General features: G+C 37.3%; 1 protein-coding gene across 10 annotated transcripts in view; it reads right to left on the bottom strand.

Annotated features, from left to right (window-relative positions):
- The window catches only part of SLC41A2 (solute carrier family 41 member 2), a 128,878-nt gene that overhangs the window by 90,074 nt on the left and 21,479 nt on the right, over nucleotides 1-17,325 (bottom strand). For all 10 annotated transcript variants that reach the window (XM_059402202.1, XM_059402207.1, XM_059402203.1 and 7 more), the window contains one exon: nucleotides 15,145-15,869. In XM_059402202.1, coding sequence (XP_059258185.1) covers nucleotides 15,145-15,699 — 555 coding nt within the window. In that variant the 5' untranslated portion in view covers nucleotides 15,700-15,869. The remainder of the gene's footprint in view (nucleotides 1-15,144; nucleotides 15,870-17,325) is intronic.

The raw sequence follows: 17,325 nt of genomic DNA, 5'->3' as shown, positions 1-17,325 counted from the left end.
CACCATCTGCGAATAGCAACAGTTTTAGTTTTTCCCTTCCAATTTGTGTGTCTTTTTTTCCCCCCCTTGCCTAATTGCATTGTGTTCAATAAAGGTAATGAGTCATCCTTGCCTTGTACCTGGTCTTAGGGAAAAGACATTCATATTTCACCATTAAGCACAATGTTGAGGAAATTCCATTCTCGTCCTAATTATCTGGGAGTTTTTTAAAATTGTTTTTTAAAAGATTTTATTTATTTATTTGACACAGAGAGAGAGAGAGAGATCACAAGTAGGGAGAGAGGCAGGCAGAGGGAGAGAGGGAGAAGCAGGCTCCCTGCTGAGCAGAGAGCCAGATGCAGGGCTTGATTCCAGGACCCCGAGACCATGACCTGAGCTGAAGGCAGAGGCTTAACCCTCTGAGCCACCCGGGGCCCTCTGAGAGTTTTTTTTTAAACATGAATGAGTGTTGAATTTTATCAAATGCTTTTTCTGCATCAGTTGATATTATCGTGTGATTTTCTTCTTTAGCCTGTTAATATGGTAAATTACACTGATTTAATTTTCAAATATTGAGGCAGACTTGCTTCCCTCACTTCTTCATGGCACATAATTTATTTTACATATTGAATTCTATTAGATAGTGTTTTGTTAAGGATTTTTTTGCGGAGGGGGTCTATATACAGGAGATTAATCTGCAGACTTAAAGAAAATTCGATTATCTCTGGGTTTGGTATTTGGGTAATAACTTGCTCTTAAAACGAACTGGAAATTATTCCCTCCTCTTCAACTTTCCGAATGAGCTTATGTAGAATTAATATTAATTCTGCTTAATATATGACAGACTTTTCAGGTGAAGCTATCAGCATCTGAAGATCTCTTTTTTAGGAGTTTTTAAAATTACACATTCAATTTCCTTAGTGGCTATAGAGCTATTCAAACGATCTATTTCATTTTGGGTTCCTCGTGGTCGTTCTGCCATTCAAGGAAGCAGTCCACTTTGTGTAAGTTGTAAAATGTATGCATACACAGTTGTCTGTAGTATTCTCTTGTTATTCTTCCAATATCTACAGGATCTATAGTGATATCCCCCATTTCATCCTGATATTGGTAATTTATGTCTTTATTTTTTTTTTTGGCAGTACTGCTACAGATTATCCATTTTACTGATCTTTTCAAAGAAACAATTATTTGTTGCATCAGTTTTCTCTATTGTTGTCCTGCTTTCAATTTCACTGCAATTTTTGCTTTTATCTTTATTATCCTTTCCTCTCCTTGCTTTGGGTTTATTTTGTTCATCATTTTCTGCATTTGAGATGAGAGCTTTGATCGTTGATTTAAGATTTTTTTCCCTCATACTAATGTACACATTTAATTCTATACATGTCCATCTCTGTATTGCTTTACCTGTGACTCACAAATCTGGATGTCACATTCTCATTTTCATTCCGTTCAACGTTTTGTTTTTGACTTTTTTGAGACTCCCCCTTTGAACATGGATTGTCTAAAGGTATGTTGTTTAGTTTCCAGGTATGTGAAAGTTTTTCTGTTTTCTTTCTGTTACTGTTTCTAGTTTGATTACATTGTAACTAGAGAACATATTCTGAATCATTTCAGTATTTCAGACTTGAGATTTGGTTTATGGCCCAGGATATGGTCTCCCTTGGTATATGATCTGTGACACTTTGAACAGCATGTGTGTGCTGCTGTTTGGGGAGGAAGTGTTCTGGAAATGTCAGTCAGATCTTGTTGGGCTGATGGTGTTAGTCCTCCTATATTTTTGCTGATTTTCTATCAGTTCTATCAACTGTTGAGAGAACAGTGTTGAAGACTCTAACCGTAATTGTGGATTTTTCTATTTCCTCCTTTCAATTCTATTGAGGGCTCTCATTATTAGATAAAAAAATTAAAATTCTGGCACCATACATGCCCTCCTCTGATATCATCCTGGATGAAGTGTTGGGGCACCTCACTACAGCTTCTTCCTCCCCAGATTTATTGAAGTGTAACCGAAAAAAGTGTAATATATGTAAAGGGTATAACATGATGATTTGATATGCACACATTGTAAAAAGAGGCCCACCACTGAGTTAATTCACATACCCTTTAACTCACATTGTTACCTTTTTCTTTGTTTGATGAAAATGCTTAAGACCTACTGTCTTATTTAGCAATTACCAATTATACAGTAGAGTATTATCAACTACAGTCACCATGTTATACATTAAATCCTCAAAATCTTTCCAAACTATGGAAAGAACCTAGATGTCCATCAATAGATGAATGGATAAAGAAGATGTGGGGTGTGTGTGTGTGTGTGTGTGTGTGTATACACACACACACATACATACATACATACATACAATGGAATACTATGCAGCCATCAAAATAAATGAAATCTTGCCATTTGCAACGACATGGATGGAGCTAGAGGGTATTATGCTAAGCAAGATAAGTCAATCAGAGAAAGACAATTATCATATGATCTCCCTGATATGAGGAAGCTGAGAGGCAAATTGGGGGGTTTGGGGGGTTGGAAAGGAATAAATGAAACAAGATGGGATCGGGAGGGAGACAAACCATAAGAGACTCTTAATCTCACAAAACAAACAGAGGGTTGCCGGGGGAAGGGGGGTAGAGAGAGGGTGGTTGGGTTATGGACTTTGGGGAGGGTATGTGCTATGGTGAGTGCTGTGAAGTGTGTAAACCTGGCGATTCACAGACCTGTACCCCTGGGGCTAATAATACATTATATGTTAATAAAAAAATAAAAAAATAAAAAATCCTCAGAACTTACTCATCTTATAGCTGAAAGTTTATTCCTTTTAACCAACCTCTCCCCATTTCCCCCATCCCCCACCAGTACCATTTTACTATTTCTATGAGTTTGATTTTTTTTTTTTTTTAGATTCCGCATGTAAGTGATACTATGCAATATTTGTCTTTCTCCATCTGGCCTATTTTACTTAGCGTAATGTACTCCACATACATCCATGTTGTTCATTTCAGCCCCAAACTAAGCCTTTGCTGCTCTGGGTAAGTGGGCGAGACCACAGTCTTTTCTGTCATGGTTGGCTAGAGTAGAACAATTCTTCGCCACAAGGTTTCTGTCTCGCTAGATTGCCCCTTTCCTGGTCCGTTAGCTGGAGAGAGCAGGCTTTTCTTCTTGTTGTTTGCACCTGTTGGTATTCCCAGGTTGCTGGCTTCTTTAGCTCCAGATCTGGGATACATGAAGCGATAAAGGCCTCACCAGACTGCTTTCTTCTCTCCACCTTTCACAGAGTCTTAATGTTTGTTCTATATAAAGTTTCCAGGGTTTTGTTTTGTTCTGTTGTTGTACTTAATGGGCAGGACAGGTAAATGTACATTTATTCCAGCTTTCCAGAAGTCAAAGTGCATGAATTATTTTTTAAATAAAAACCAGAATCATTACATCAGAGTGCGTGCTACTGCTTTCCTGGGATCACATGTTTTTTAACATGTGAGTTATTTTCTCTTTAATACAAACTCTAAAATGATCACTATGCTTTATAAGGGGACGCAAACATGCTGATGACTTCCTAGCTTTGTATATTGAGAAACTGATAAAAATTAGTCTAACATTGATACTGTCCCCCTACCTTCTCTTTGCACTTTTAAAACACTGGACTTCTTGTCCACAAAACTTCAACAAAGTATCTGTTTTCTCCCTGAACGCTCTACTTTCCTTATCAGCAAACTAGCCCTGACTCAGAGTTCCACGGTTAGAAATGCGGCTTCGGCACTGCATCATTCCATCTGAATTCCAAAACACACACAGCAGGATAGTAATAAAGGACTATTTGAGAGCTATACTATCCTCTATTTCAAAGGAATATTTTCAGCATTGCAACAATTCTATCTTCATAAAACATAACAGGATCTCAGGGTTTGGCAGACATCAGGTTTCAATAATATTCTAATGATCAGGATAAACTTACCTAGAAATTACTGGAAGTTCCAAAGGTATTAGTTCAGTTTACATACACATTTCTTCTAGATGGATAGGTAACTAATAGTAATCTCATTTTACAGAATCTTATAATAGATTAAGTCAACGGACCATCCAAGATACACACGTAGCATATTGTACCGAGAACAGGATTTATCCTCAAGACAAGCCTCTGCCATTGACAAGCTGCACATTCTTGGACAAATCATTTAACGATTTGCTTATTTTTAGTGAGGCAAGGGAAGACAAAGAACTTGGACTAGGATATTTCCAACTGAATCCTACAATTAAAAACTCAATCTGATTATCAATATTTAGGGACGCCTGGGTGGCTCAGTTGGTTGGGCAGCTGCCTTTGGCTCGGGTCATGATCGCAGCGTCCTGGGATCGAGTCCCACATCGGGCTCCTTGCTCAGCGGGGAGCCTGCTTCTCTCCCTCTGTCTCTGCCTGTGCTCGCTCGCTCTCCCTCTCTCTCTCTGACAAATAAATAAAATCTTAAAAAAAAAAAGAATTTGATTATCAATATTCAGCAATATTTGTAACAAAGTAGAGTTTATTTCATTTCATTCATTCATACTGAGTGTCTGGTCTATGTAAGGCATTAGGCTAGTTTTTCGGATGGGGCCCTCCTTAAGTGGGGCCGAAGACTATGTGGATGAACTATCCCACCCAACTCCATTTACCAGTAGTAAGGGAATTTACATGACTTTAGATTCATGGTTCTCAAGCTGGAACCCACATCAAAATCACCAGAAATAATAAAGCTCATAAAAAGAGTTTGCTGGACCCGCCCCAGGTTTCTGATTCAGTAGCGGCAGGATAGTCTGAGAATTCATGTATCTAAGTTCCCAGATGATGCTGATGATACTGGGTGAGGGAGCCCACTTTGAGAACCACGGGCTCAGATAAATAAATAAAAAAACCACGGAGGAGCCAGGTTCTGTATGGGCAGGGTCACTACCCTCAAGGTGCTGTTCTTGCCTCCTGTGCATACTTCTCCATCTCCATTTTCCTTGAAGCAGTATCTACTCCCCTTCACTTAAGAAGCAGTTAAATTCTTAATCTTCGTGCTTCTAGTAAAATTGCTGTTCTGAGTGGCCATCTGTCCGAGACAGAAGTGTAACTCAAACAGGGCTCATGTTATCCCATCTCCCTAATCACATTGACTGTTCCCCCAGGGGTAAGCATGGGACCAAAGACAACCCAACTGAAGAGTTCTTCCTTAGGATCTTCCAAACTGAAGACAGAGGATAGCTCACTCATCCTTTCCCTTTGTAAAACAAACTGAAAGGATATGACCCCACAACTGTCAGGAGCTATGTGCCATAGGAGAGAATGTGGGCAACAAACAAAATGGAACTTATAAGGAGCCACTGGGTGGCTCAGTGGGTTAAGCCACTACCTTAGGCTAATGTCATGATCCCAGGGTCCTGGGATCAAGCCCCAGGTCGGGCTCTCTTCTCGGCAGGGAGCCTGCTTCCTCCTCTCTCTCTGCCTGCCTCTCTGCCTACTTGTGATCTCTGTCTGTCAAATAAATTAAAAAAAATCTTAAAAAAAAAAAAAAAAGAGAGGAGAGACAGAGAGAAGATCATCATAAAATTAAGTCCTTGATCTCGTTATATCTGAGGTAAGGCGGTACAACTATTCTTCCTACTTACAAAAGATAACGCATTCTTTATTATTATTATTATTATTATTATTTAAATTATCTGGTTAGTTGGGTTTCAATTTCTTACAACAGAGAAGTTCTGGCGCATAGAAGGGGATCCAAAAATAAGATATGTCCCCCATAAACAAGGAGATAGTAAGTAAGTAGTTAAAAGACAACCTGGGTTTAATTCAGCCAGTTATCAGTTGTGTGACCTTGGGCAAATAACTTAGTATCTAACCCTGGTACATCGCCCACCTGAGTCCTCATATACATAAGGTGAGAACTCGTGCACTAGGTACTGACAAAGAACATTCGATGAATGATGCCTGTTACTATCACATCATTTACTGAACATTGATCTCCCGGGTACTATTTATTGTGCTTCACAAGCTCTTTTACTAAGTTCTTTAATTCAGGGCACAGGGTGAATAAAGCGATGTTGTAAGGCACAAGCACACAAAGGTAGTTTTGACTGGGACAAAAGCTTACCCCTTGGGGTAAGTCTGAACATGTAAAAAGAACATTTCATATCCCTATAGGTCTTTTTGGTACTTCAGTAGAATTCCTATAGCACTCTTCTATGTGTTCAGTCACACATTTTAGTTAAGTATGTATTTCCCATTACCATGAAAAGGCATCAACTTTGGGGTAAAAGCTCCAAATCTGAATTCCTAGCCTATATTTGCTTGCTGAGGGAGCTCTCTGAGCCTCACTCAAATGCCTCATTTTAAAGTGAGGTTAAAAACTCAATCTTTGGATTATGACTCCCACTCAATACAGGTCATCTCAGCAGATTTTCTCAGCAAACATCGACGGACCACTCCAAGCTGCAGTAAGTGAATAAGAATAAAAGTAAAAAGCAGAGAAGCGAGGCTAGAGCGGGTCTTACATAAAACAGGGAGCAGATGTCCTCCTACACAGAAAGCAGACAGTGGCCAAGCAATCTACCCTAATTTGCCATCAGCCACATATTGAAGTACTGCCTTAAGACACTAACAGCCATTTAACTCCTTATCCTGCATTTGATAATCCAGTTGGAGCAGCACATATAACAGCACCTGCTAAGGACTGAATGGTGTCACCTTCATAATTCCTATGTTGAAGCCCTAACCCCCAATGTGACTGTATTTGGAGATCAGGCTTATGAGATGGTGATGAAAGTTACAGGAAGTCATAAGGGGAGGACCTGAATCTGACAGGGCTGGTGCCTTTATAAGAAGAGTAAGAGGCAACAGCCCCTGCTCTCTCCAGCATGAGGATGCAGAGAAAAGGCAGCTCTCCGAAAACCAGAAAAGGAACTCTCACCAGGAACAGGGCAGGTTGGGGTCTTGGACTTTCCAGCCTCTAGAACTATGAGAAATAAGCGTTTAATATTTAAGCCACCCAGTCTATAGTATTTCATTACAGCAGTCCAAGCAGACTAAGAGAGTACCAAAGACAAACTTCAGTTTTTTAGTTGTTTAAAACTGGCCCTGACCTCTATCATGTTAGAGGACCGTAGCCCTTGGAGGTGTGGGTGGCTTAGTCATTAGGGGTTTGCCTTCAGCTCAGGTCATGATCCCAGGGTACTGGGATGGAGCCCTGCATGGGGTTCCCTGCTCAGTGGGGAGCCTGCTTCTCCCTCTCCCTCTCCCTCTGCCTGCTGCTCTGCAGGCTTGTGCTCCCTCGCTGACAAATAAATAAATAAAATCTTAAAAAAAAAAAGAGGTATGTAGCCCTTAAAGGATTACAAAAGCTTTCACATGCATTAAATTTATATAATGTGTAGTGGTTAAGAGAACAGATATTGAGTTTGGACCCAGATCCAATCCTCAGCTCTGTCACCTGATGACAAAGTTGTTATTTTTGTTTTTTTTTAATTTTGTAAAGCAAAGACAATGGCACCTTTCCTACAGTTTTCTTGTAAGGATTAAAATAGATCATGTATGTAAAGAGCTTAGGGCAGTGCCTACAGCAAACTTTCAATAAATGGTGTCATGTTTCAACAAACATTTACTAAAAATCTACTCAACCTGATAGGGATGTAATGGTGAAAATTTTTTTTTAAGACTTACCAAAATAAACACAAAAAGAAATAGAAAAATTTGATTAGCTCTGTGACTTCTATAGAAACTCAAACTATAAATAAAAACATTCCCCCACAAAAACAAAAACAAAAACTGCATCCCTCCACAGAAAATGGTGGGACCAGATACCTTCATCAGGGAATTATACCAAATACTTAGGGAAGAAATAATGACAAAGTGAAATAAACCTTAACAAAGAATAGGAGGAAAAAAAATAAAGAAAACATTTTCAAATTCACTCATGAGACTAGTACTACCTTAATGAAAACTGCTAATGACATTATGAGGAGGAGGAGAATTATGGGCTAATCTTACATATGGATATAGATGCAAAAAATATCACCAAAATATTAGCAAAATTAATCAGAACTGTATAAAAAGAAAACAAATCATGAACAGGTTATACTTATCCCAGAAATAAAAGATTGATTTAATTAATATAATTCAACATAGCAACAAAGGAAAGAAAATCATAGATGTTAACAATAAATAGAAAGTATTTGATAAAATTCCATTCATGATTTTTAACACAAAGCTTAGTAAATTAAAAAAAAGAAACATCCTTAATATCATAAAGAATATTAAAAATGTCAATAGCAAACCCCAGACTTCATGAAGAACTGTTGAAAGCTTTCTCTTAGAGATCTAGGACAAGGTAAGTCTGCTTTCATCAGTCCTATTTTAAATCTTTTTTAAAAAGATTTTATTTATTTGACAGAAAGAGACCACAAGTAGCCAGAGAGGCAGGCAGAAAGAGAGAGGGGAAGCAGGCTCCCCGTTGAGCAGAGAGCCAGATGCGGGGCTTGATTCCAGGACCCTGAGATTGTGACCCAAGCCGAAGGCAGAGGCTTAATTCACTGAGCCATCTAGGTGTCCTCATTAGTCCTATTTTATAGTGCTTTGGAGGTCCTAGCCAGTACAGAATGCCACAAAAATGAATAAATAAATAAATAATATGAGTTTTAGAAAGAAGTAAATACTGTCATTATTCACAGATAATATGGTTACAATGAAGTAATTCTAAAAGAATTTACATATCAATTATTATGTTAGTGAATTTAGCAAATTTGCTAGATACAGGGTCAACATACACATACACACACACACACACACACACACACAGAAAGTGAAATTTTAAAAGAACTGTACCATTTACAATAGCATAAAAAGTATCAAATAACTAAGAATAAGTCTAACAAAAAAATGTAAAAAACCTGTGCTCAGAAACTAGAAAACATCAGAGAAGGAAATCAAAGATAACCTAATAAATGGAGAGTCAGCATTGTAAGGAGTATATTCTCCTCCTAATTATCTGTAGATTCAATGCAATCTGAATCACAATTACAACAACTTTCTTTTGCGGAAACTGACAAGCTTTTATACTAAAATATGCATGAAAGTACAAAGGAAAAAGAATAGCCAAAGTGCTTTGAGGAAGAACATGGAGAGAACATGCTCTACTCGATATTCAGATACTGTGGTACTCATGCCAAGCAACATAAATACACCAAAGGAGGAGAATAGAAAGCCCAGAAACACGTCTGCACATAAATGGGTACTTGATTTCTAACAAAGAGTTTGGTTATATAATAGTGCAGACACACCTGGAAATCCATGTGGAAAGAAACAAAACAAAACAATACACAATCCTACATCAAACTCTCTATAAAAAAGTATTCCAGGGAGAGGATTATCTAAATGTAAAAGGCAAAACAACAAAACTTTAAGAAGGTAATTTAAGAGAACATCTTAATTACCAGAAAAGTATGGAAAGGTTTCTTAAGCAGGAAGCAAAAAGTACAAACAATGGAAAAGTAGGAAAAGGCACTATTATCAAAATTAAGAATTCCTGCTGATTAAGACTCACTGAGAGAGGGAAAAGGTAAGCCACAGAGGAAAGATATTTTTAATACATATAACTAAAGAATTTGTATCCAGAATACACAAACAACTCTTACAAATCAGTAAGAAAAAAATCTAACAAGTAAGAAAATGAGCAAAAAAACCTTTACCAGTTAACGTCCAAATAAATGGTCAGTAAACATCATTAGTCATGAGGGAAATCCCCATTAAAACCAACACACATGCCAGAATTTCTCAACTTACAAAGACTGCTGATACCTTGTATAAATAAGAATACAGAGCAGTAAGACCTCTCAAACACAGCTGGTTAACCTGTAAATTGGTACAACTATTTGACATATACTAACTTTAAATACCTGTACATCCTAAGACCCAGAAATTCCATTTCTCCATGTATATACAACAAAGATACATGTATATACAACAAAGATACATGTACACGTGCACCCCAAATCTGGAAACACCAATGAGTTCTATGTCCAGAATACATTGTGATCTATTCATAATTGGATTAATATATAGAAATAAAAATAAATGGGGCGCCTGGGTGGCTCAGTGGGTTAGGCCGCTGCCTTTGGCTCGGGTCATGATCTCAGGGTCCTGGGATTGAGTCCCCCGTCGGGCTCTCTGCTTAGCAGGGAGCCTGCTTCCTCCTCTCTCTCTCTGCCTGCCTCTCTGCCTACTTGTGATCTTTCTCTGTCAAATAAATAAAATTTAAAAAAAAAATAAATAAATGGACTACAATTTCATAAAACTTACATAATGCTGAACAACAACAACAACAAAAAAAACCAGACACAGGGGCGCCTGGGTGGGTCAGTGGATTAAAGCCTCTGCCTTCTGCTCAGGTCATGATCTCAGGGTCGTGGGATCAAGCCCTGCATCGGACTCTCTGCTCAGCAGGGAGCCTGCTTCCCTCTCTCTCTCTCTGTCTAGCTCTCTGCCTACTTGTGATCTCTGTCAAATAAATAAATAAATAATCATTTTTTTAAAAAAGACACAGAAGAATATATATTCTACGCTTCATTATATAAAGTTTTAGAAAAATTAAGTAAAACCAAACAATGGTTTAATGATTAACATTTATAAAGACAAAGATAAAATCAGATTATTGATTACCACTGGTGATGGGGAATAAAGGGTAGCAATCACAAGGGAGCATAAAGACGACTAATGAAAACTGCTAAGATTCTGTTGCTTGACCTGATAGTTATTTGGTTATTTGTATCATGAAAATTCACTGAGCTGTACATTTTTGGTTTTTATATTCTCTATGTGCTAATTTTCATAATTACAAGTTTTTAAAGCATATTTAAATGAAAATTTTCAAAACACGTTTTTGTCATTTTTAACACTAGGGTTTAATATTATAAATCAATTGTACATGTGTTACCTCAAATAGTATCAAGAAGTAAGTAACCATTACACCAGAGGAAGGTGTAACATCTTAAAGATGTTATTATCATTCTAGATTATATGTTGAGTGTTTCTTCAGAATAATTGGTATATTAAGAAAAAAAATGTCAACCAGAAATAGTTCATTCATTTTAACAGTTGTGATACTATTGTAATAACTTGAAACAATTATATTTCAAGTGAACAGGTAGATCTGGTCCTCTGTTGGTTTACAGTCCATTCAAAAATCCAATATACTTTCCATTCCCCTTATTCTGACCTCCTGTCTCCCTCTTATTAAGACCACCTGGAAAATAAACAAAATCTCCTCATCTCAATATTTTTACATTAATTACATCTGCAAAGTTTCTATTTTCCCCAACATTTTTTTTTTTTTACTGATGGATAATTAACATATAATTATATTAGTTACAGGGGTACGATATGATTCCACAATTCTATACATTACTCAGTGCTCATCAAGATAAGTGCACTCTTAACCCCCTTTACCTATTTAACCCAATCTCCCCACCCACCTTCTGTCTGGGAACCATCAGTTTGTTCTCTATATTTAAGAGTCTGTTGTCTCCTTTTTTTGTACATTTTGTTTCTTAAATTCAATATACAAGTGAAATCATATAGTATTTGTCTTGCTCTGACTTATTTCACTTAGCATTATACCTTCTAGGTTCATCAGTGTTGTTGCAAATGGCAAAATCTCATTCTTTTTCATGGTTGAGTAAGATTCCACTATATATATATATACACCATTTTTTCTTTAACCATTCACCCCTCGATGGACACTTGGGTTGTTTCCACATCTCGGCTATTGTAAATAGTAGTACAATAACCATAGGGGGGCATATAGCTTTTCAAATTAGTGTTTTTATTTTTCTTTAGGTAAATACCATAATGGAATTACTGGATCTTACAGTATTTGTATTTTTTAATTTTTCAAGGACTCACCATTACTGTTTTCCAAAATGGCTGCACCAATTTGCATTTCCACTGGTAGGGCACAAGCGTTCCTTTTACTCCACATCCTCACCAGTACTTGTTATTTCTCATAAGTACTTGTATTTAATTCCAGCCATACTGCCAGGCCTAAGGTGATATCTCACTGTGGTTTTGATTTGCATTTCCTTGGTGATTACTGATGTTGAACATGTTTTCATGTGTCTGTTGGCCATCTGTAGGTCTTCTTCAGAAAAATATTCAGGTCCAGTGCCCATTTTTAATTTAATTTAATTTAATGCTTTTGGTGTTGAGTTGTGTTCTTCATATAGTTTGGATATTAACCTCATACTGGACATCATTTGCAAATTATCTTCTCCCATTCAGTCGCCTTTTTGTTTTGTTGATGGTTTCCCTCACTGTGCAAAAGCTCTTTATTTGGTGTAGTCCCAATAGTTTAATTTTGCTTTTGTTTCCCTTGTGTGAGGAGACACATCTAGAAAAGTGTTTCTCGAGTCAATGTCAGAGAAGTTACTGCTTGTGCTCTCTTCTAGGAGTTCTATGATTTCAGGTCTCACCTTTAGGTTTTTGATCCATGTTGAGTTTATTTTTCAGTGCGGTGTGAGAAGGAGGCCCAGTTTCACTCTTCTGCATATAGCTGTCCAGTTTTCACAACACCTCTCACTGAAGAGACCATCTTTTCCCCACTGTATATTCTTCCCTCCTTTGTCACAGATTAATTGACCGTGTAGGCATGGGTTTGTTTCTGGGCTCTCTATTCTGTTCCAGTGATCTGTATGTCTATTTTTATGCCAGTACCATTCTTCTTCTTCTTCTTCTTTTTTTCTTAAGTAAACCCTACTCCCAATGGGGGGCTTGAACTCATGACCCTGAGATCAAGAGTCACATGCTCTACTGACTGAACCAGCCAGGTGTCCCCTACTTTGATGACTACAGCTTTGTAGTATATCTTAAAATCTGGGATTGTGACACCTAGAAGCTTTGTTCTTCTTTTTCAAGGTTGCTTTGACTACTCAGAGTCTTTGTGTTTCCATATAAACTTTAGTACTATTTGTTCTAGTTCTCTGAAAATGCTGCTGGAATTTTGATAAGGACTGCATTCTATCTGTAGATTGCTTTGGGGTATTACGGACACTTTAACAATACTGGTTCTTCTAATCCCTAAGCACGGGGTATCTTTCCATTTGTTTGTGTCATCTTCTATTTCTTTCACCAGCGTTCTATAGTTTTCAGAGTACAGGTCTTTCGCTTCCTTGGTTGTTTAATAATAGGTACTTCATTATTTTTGGTACAATTGTAAATGGGATTGTTTTCTTAATTCTGCTTTCTGCTATTATTAGCGTACAGAAATACAACAGATTGTTATTAATTCTGTATCCTGTGACTTTACTGATTTCATTTATCAACTAGTAGTAGACTTTACTGATTTCATTTATCAATATTTCATTTGGTGGAGTCTTAAGGGTTTTCTATATATAGTATCATGTCTCCTGCAAGTAGTGAATATCTTACTTCTTCCTTACCAATTTGGATGCTCTTTCTTTCTTTTTTTCTTGTCTGATTGCTGTAAAAATTCAATATACATCTTAAGATGATTTTTTAAATATCCTTTCTCTAACTAATGGTAGAAAAATTGTTTCTATTTATGTATGTTTTCCATTTAGATAAAGATGTTATATCAAGAAGTTTTTTGGTGTCACAAATGATGAGATCTCTTTCAGGGAGCAAGCAATGAAAGACAAGGGCAATAAATGTTATCTAACACTTTCCCAAAGCCAATCTTTCTCTGACTGATGAATGAAAACTTGTAGTAACAGAATGCCACACTTTAACAACTTACTACTTTAGAAAGATAATTATATAATGTGTAATTCTATTAACCATACCACAGTAAGAATTCCTACAAATCAATAAGTAGCATATACATTTTTAAAATGGACAGTAGATACAGAAAAGCATTTCATATAAGAAATAGTCACAGAAGAACTAAGAATGGCCACCAGACATATGAAAACATGCTAAACTATTAATAATAACTGAAGAATATTGATTAAAATATGGAAACATTTCCCTATCAATTACCAACGATGAAAATGATCAAGAATATTCAACACTCATAAGGACATGAAAAAAAAAGTACTTCTACATTGATGGTAGGAGTATAAATACTTTTGCAATCTTTTTGAAAATTAATCTGATGCTATCTATAAAATTTTATTATTTTATTTTTTAAGATTTTATTTATTTATTTGACAGAGAGACAGTGAGAGAGGGAACACAAGCAGGGGGAGTGGAAGAGGGAGAAGCAGGCTTACTGCTGAGCAGGGAGTCTGATGTGGGGCTCGATCCCAGGACCCTGGAATCATGACCTGAGCTGAAGGCAGATGCTTAATGACGGAGCCACCCAGGTCTCCCCATATCTACAAAATTTTAAACACCTACACCTACCCTAACCCCCAGTAATCCCATTTTTAAAATCTATCCTATGAAAATATTAGTGTACGTGCATAACGATACATTTACAAGGGTATTCATTACAGCCTTAGCATGGGAGAGTGAATAAGTAAATTTTAGTATGTCCACACAATGGAATATGAAGTTCTCACTTTATAACACAGAACATCCTTGCTATTGGTTTGGAAAGATGTCTAGGCATATTATTAAGCAATGAAAATAAGGTACAGAAAAATATATACAGCATTTCATTTTTTTCTGAAAAAGAAACCCTGCACATAGGTATGTATGTAGGCAGAGAAAAATGTCTACAAGTAAACACAACAAACTTTTTTTTTTTTTTAAACACAACAAACGCTTAATGATGATAACCTCTGGAGGGGGAGAGAGTTTGATGTGAAGAGGAGAACGAGGAAAGATTTTTTTTTAATCTTTTATTTAATACTCTGCACTGTTTGAATTTATTTTAATGTGTTTTTATTTTAAAAATAAAGAAGTGCTTAAATGTAACATTTACTGGGTTTTGCACTGTACCCATTTGGGGATTACTTTATCATTGTAATCCTTTATGTAGAGTCACCTGACAGTCAGAATGAGGCTATTCTCTTAGAACCTCTAAAGGAAAACAAACAAAAAAACACCCAGAAACAGCAGATTCTCTGCTCTGGTCAGCATCCCTTCATTTCACTAAGGGATAAATTCCATCTAAAGGAAATGTCTGAGATTAGTAACCTATGCAAAGCGCTGTCCGCAACAAAAGCACTGAAGATAAACAAAGAGACAAACCCACCTGGACTATATCCAAAACCATGCCGGCTGACACTGTTCCAAAGCCAGCTAGCAGAAATGGTACCAGTATTTGCAGCGCCATGACACCACTGGATTCCTTGGGTGATTTCTGGTTTGCCTCTACAATGGCATCTTCATCCCCATCACTAGATGCATCTTCATTCTGCAACATGGCAGCAGCTTCTGCAGTGCCCCTTCCATCACAGTAATTGTAGTCGGCATAGTCCTCATACTTGGGGCTACAGCTTGCAGGTGTGTGCCCATTATTGCCATGAAAAGGCTGCTCTGAGAAACTGTGGAACTCCATGTGCTGCTCAGATCGATTGCTAAAAGTCTGTGCTGCTGTTGATAATCCATCTTGCCAAACGCCATTTGCTTTCTTATGCCTATCTTCCTGGGTTTTCTGATAAATTACTGGAACCATACTCAACAACAAGTTTAAAAACTTATCAGATTGAATTGTATTTAAGCGTAAAGTCCAGTCTACTAAACCTCCTCCACTACTTGGACCACTACTTGTGTTATTAGTAATAGATCTTCCTTTGCTATTAGTCATATTGTCATCGCAAAAGACCCTGTACTCCTGAGATCTCAAGCTTTATGAACCATTGTAGGTAAATCAGAACCAAACAAATGCTGGTTTAAATTAAGATGTTGACTTCATTTTGTAGGAAATAATGTTTCTACTAATAAAAGGTGTTTAGAAGTTCCACAGAGGGACTGGATCTGAAAAGAAGAAAATAAAATAATTTTTAAAAATCAGATTAGCGATCTTGATACTTAAGATTGTCATATAAAACACATGTTCTTAAACCAACCCGAAGGTGATGACACTATACTTTGTGGGCTCAAACACATAACTGTTTGGAGCCACACAGCTATTCTGTAAACAGAAACATAATACAGAGAAATCGTGCTCAGTCTTTATTTAAAGTGTCTTTCATTGTTGCACACTTTACCTAATTGATTCCTATGTAAAACCATCAAGTCGCTGAAGTTTTACAGTGGACAAATTTATTAAATAAAGTGATGTCTTCTGGGGCACCTCGGTGGCTCAGTGGTCAAATGACTGACTTTGCGGTTTAGGCTCAGGTCATGATTTCAAGGGTGGAAAGATCAAGCCCTTGTAGGGACTCTGCGCTCAGCACAGAGCTGGCTTGAAGCTTCTTGCCAGAAGCATGCTGACTCTCAAGTATTTTAAATGATGGCTTCTATTACTGTAGAGAGGTCTCAGAATCAAACTGTTACAACTCTTCACATATGTCAGTACATAATAAGAGATAAAGTATATGGCATTATATTTTAAATATTAAACGGTTACTTTATTTACGACTTAATGTAATATGTATTTTATCAAAATGTTATTTTTATTAAAATATGAGACAATGACAGGATGTGCTATAAAAATACTTGGTAAATATTCTGAATACTCATCAGGGCATTTATTTCACATATGAAAGTAGGTTGGAGTCATATTTGCACAATTCATTATAATTGATTGAGGAATACAATCTCTGTTATGTACCAAATAACCAAAATGAAAAGAGATTACAGATATTCACTAAATGCTCTACTTTGCAAGCCAACCAAAAGAAAGCTTATAATGCACTTACTACTTAACGCTCTTCTCAAAGTCTGCTCTGACCTTCAATCCTAGAGTATGCCCCTGAGTGGCTGGCCAGTGACCACATTCTCTCTAAAGACTTGAAACTAAGAGACACAGACACACACTGTAGCTAGTTCGATAGCGATGGACACTGAGGCTGGAGGTCATACACCATGCACCCAGGTAGAGAGCCTGAATATTTGGACAGCTGCTGCCATAGACACAGAGGCTTTCAAAGATGTCTACTGCAGTGGGTCTAAAGATCTCAGGTCAAGAACACCTAGGCCTGCCTTGTATGTCCAAGAGCATCCGAGATCACGAAATTGGCACTTATTTGATAATGGGTACATGATCCCACCACCCAACTGCACTGCCCACCCACCCAGCGAGACTAAGAGTTAATTGCTGTCAGTATTGCTGCTTTTGATGAAAATTATTATATCCTTCAGTGTTTATTGCCAGTTCCTTAGACTGTCCATCCCCACTCCTTGGATAGGAAGATCAACAGCAAGGAAGGGCAAACAGAGCTATGTAGCAGGTGCTAATAAGGCCTGTCTCATCCACTTCATCATTTAC

Source organism: Mustela nigripes, chromosome 6, assembly GCF_022355385.1.
Source record: "Mustela nigripes isolate SB6536 chromosome 6, MUSNIG.SB6536, whole genome shotgun sequence".
NCBI classification, from domain to species: Eukaryota; Metazoa; Chordata; class Mammalia; order Carnivora; family Mustelidae; genus Mustela; species Mustela nigripes.
This window is presented reverse-complemented; position numbering and strand designations above follow the sequence as displayed.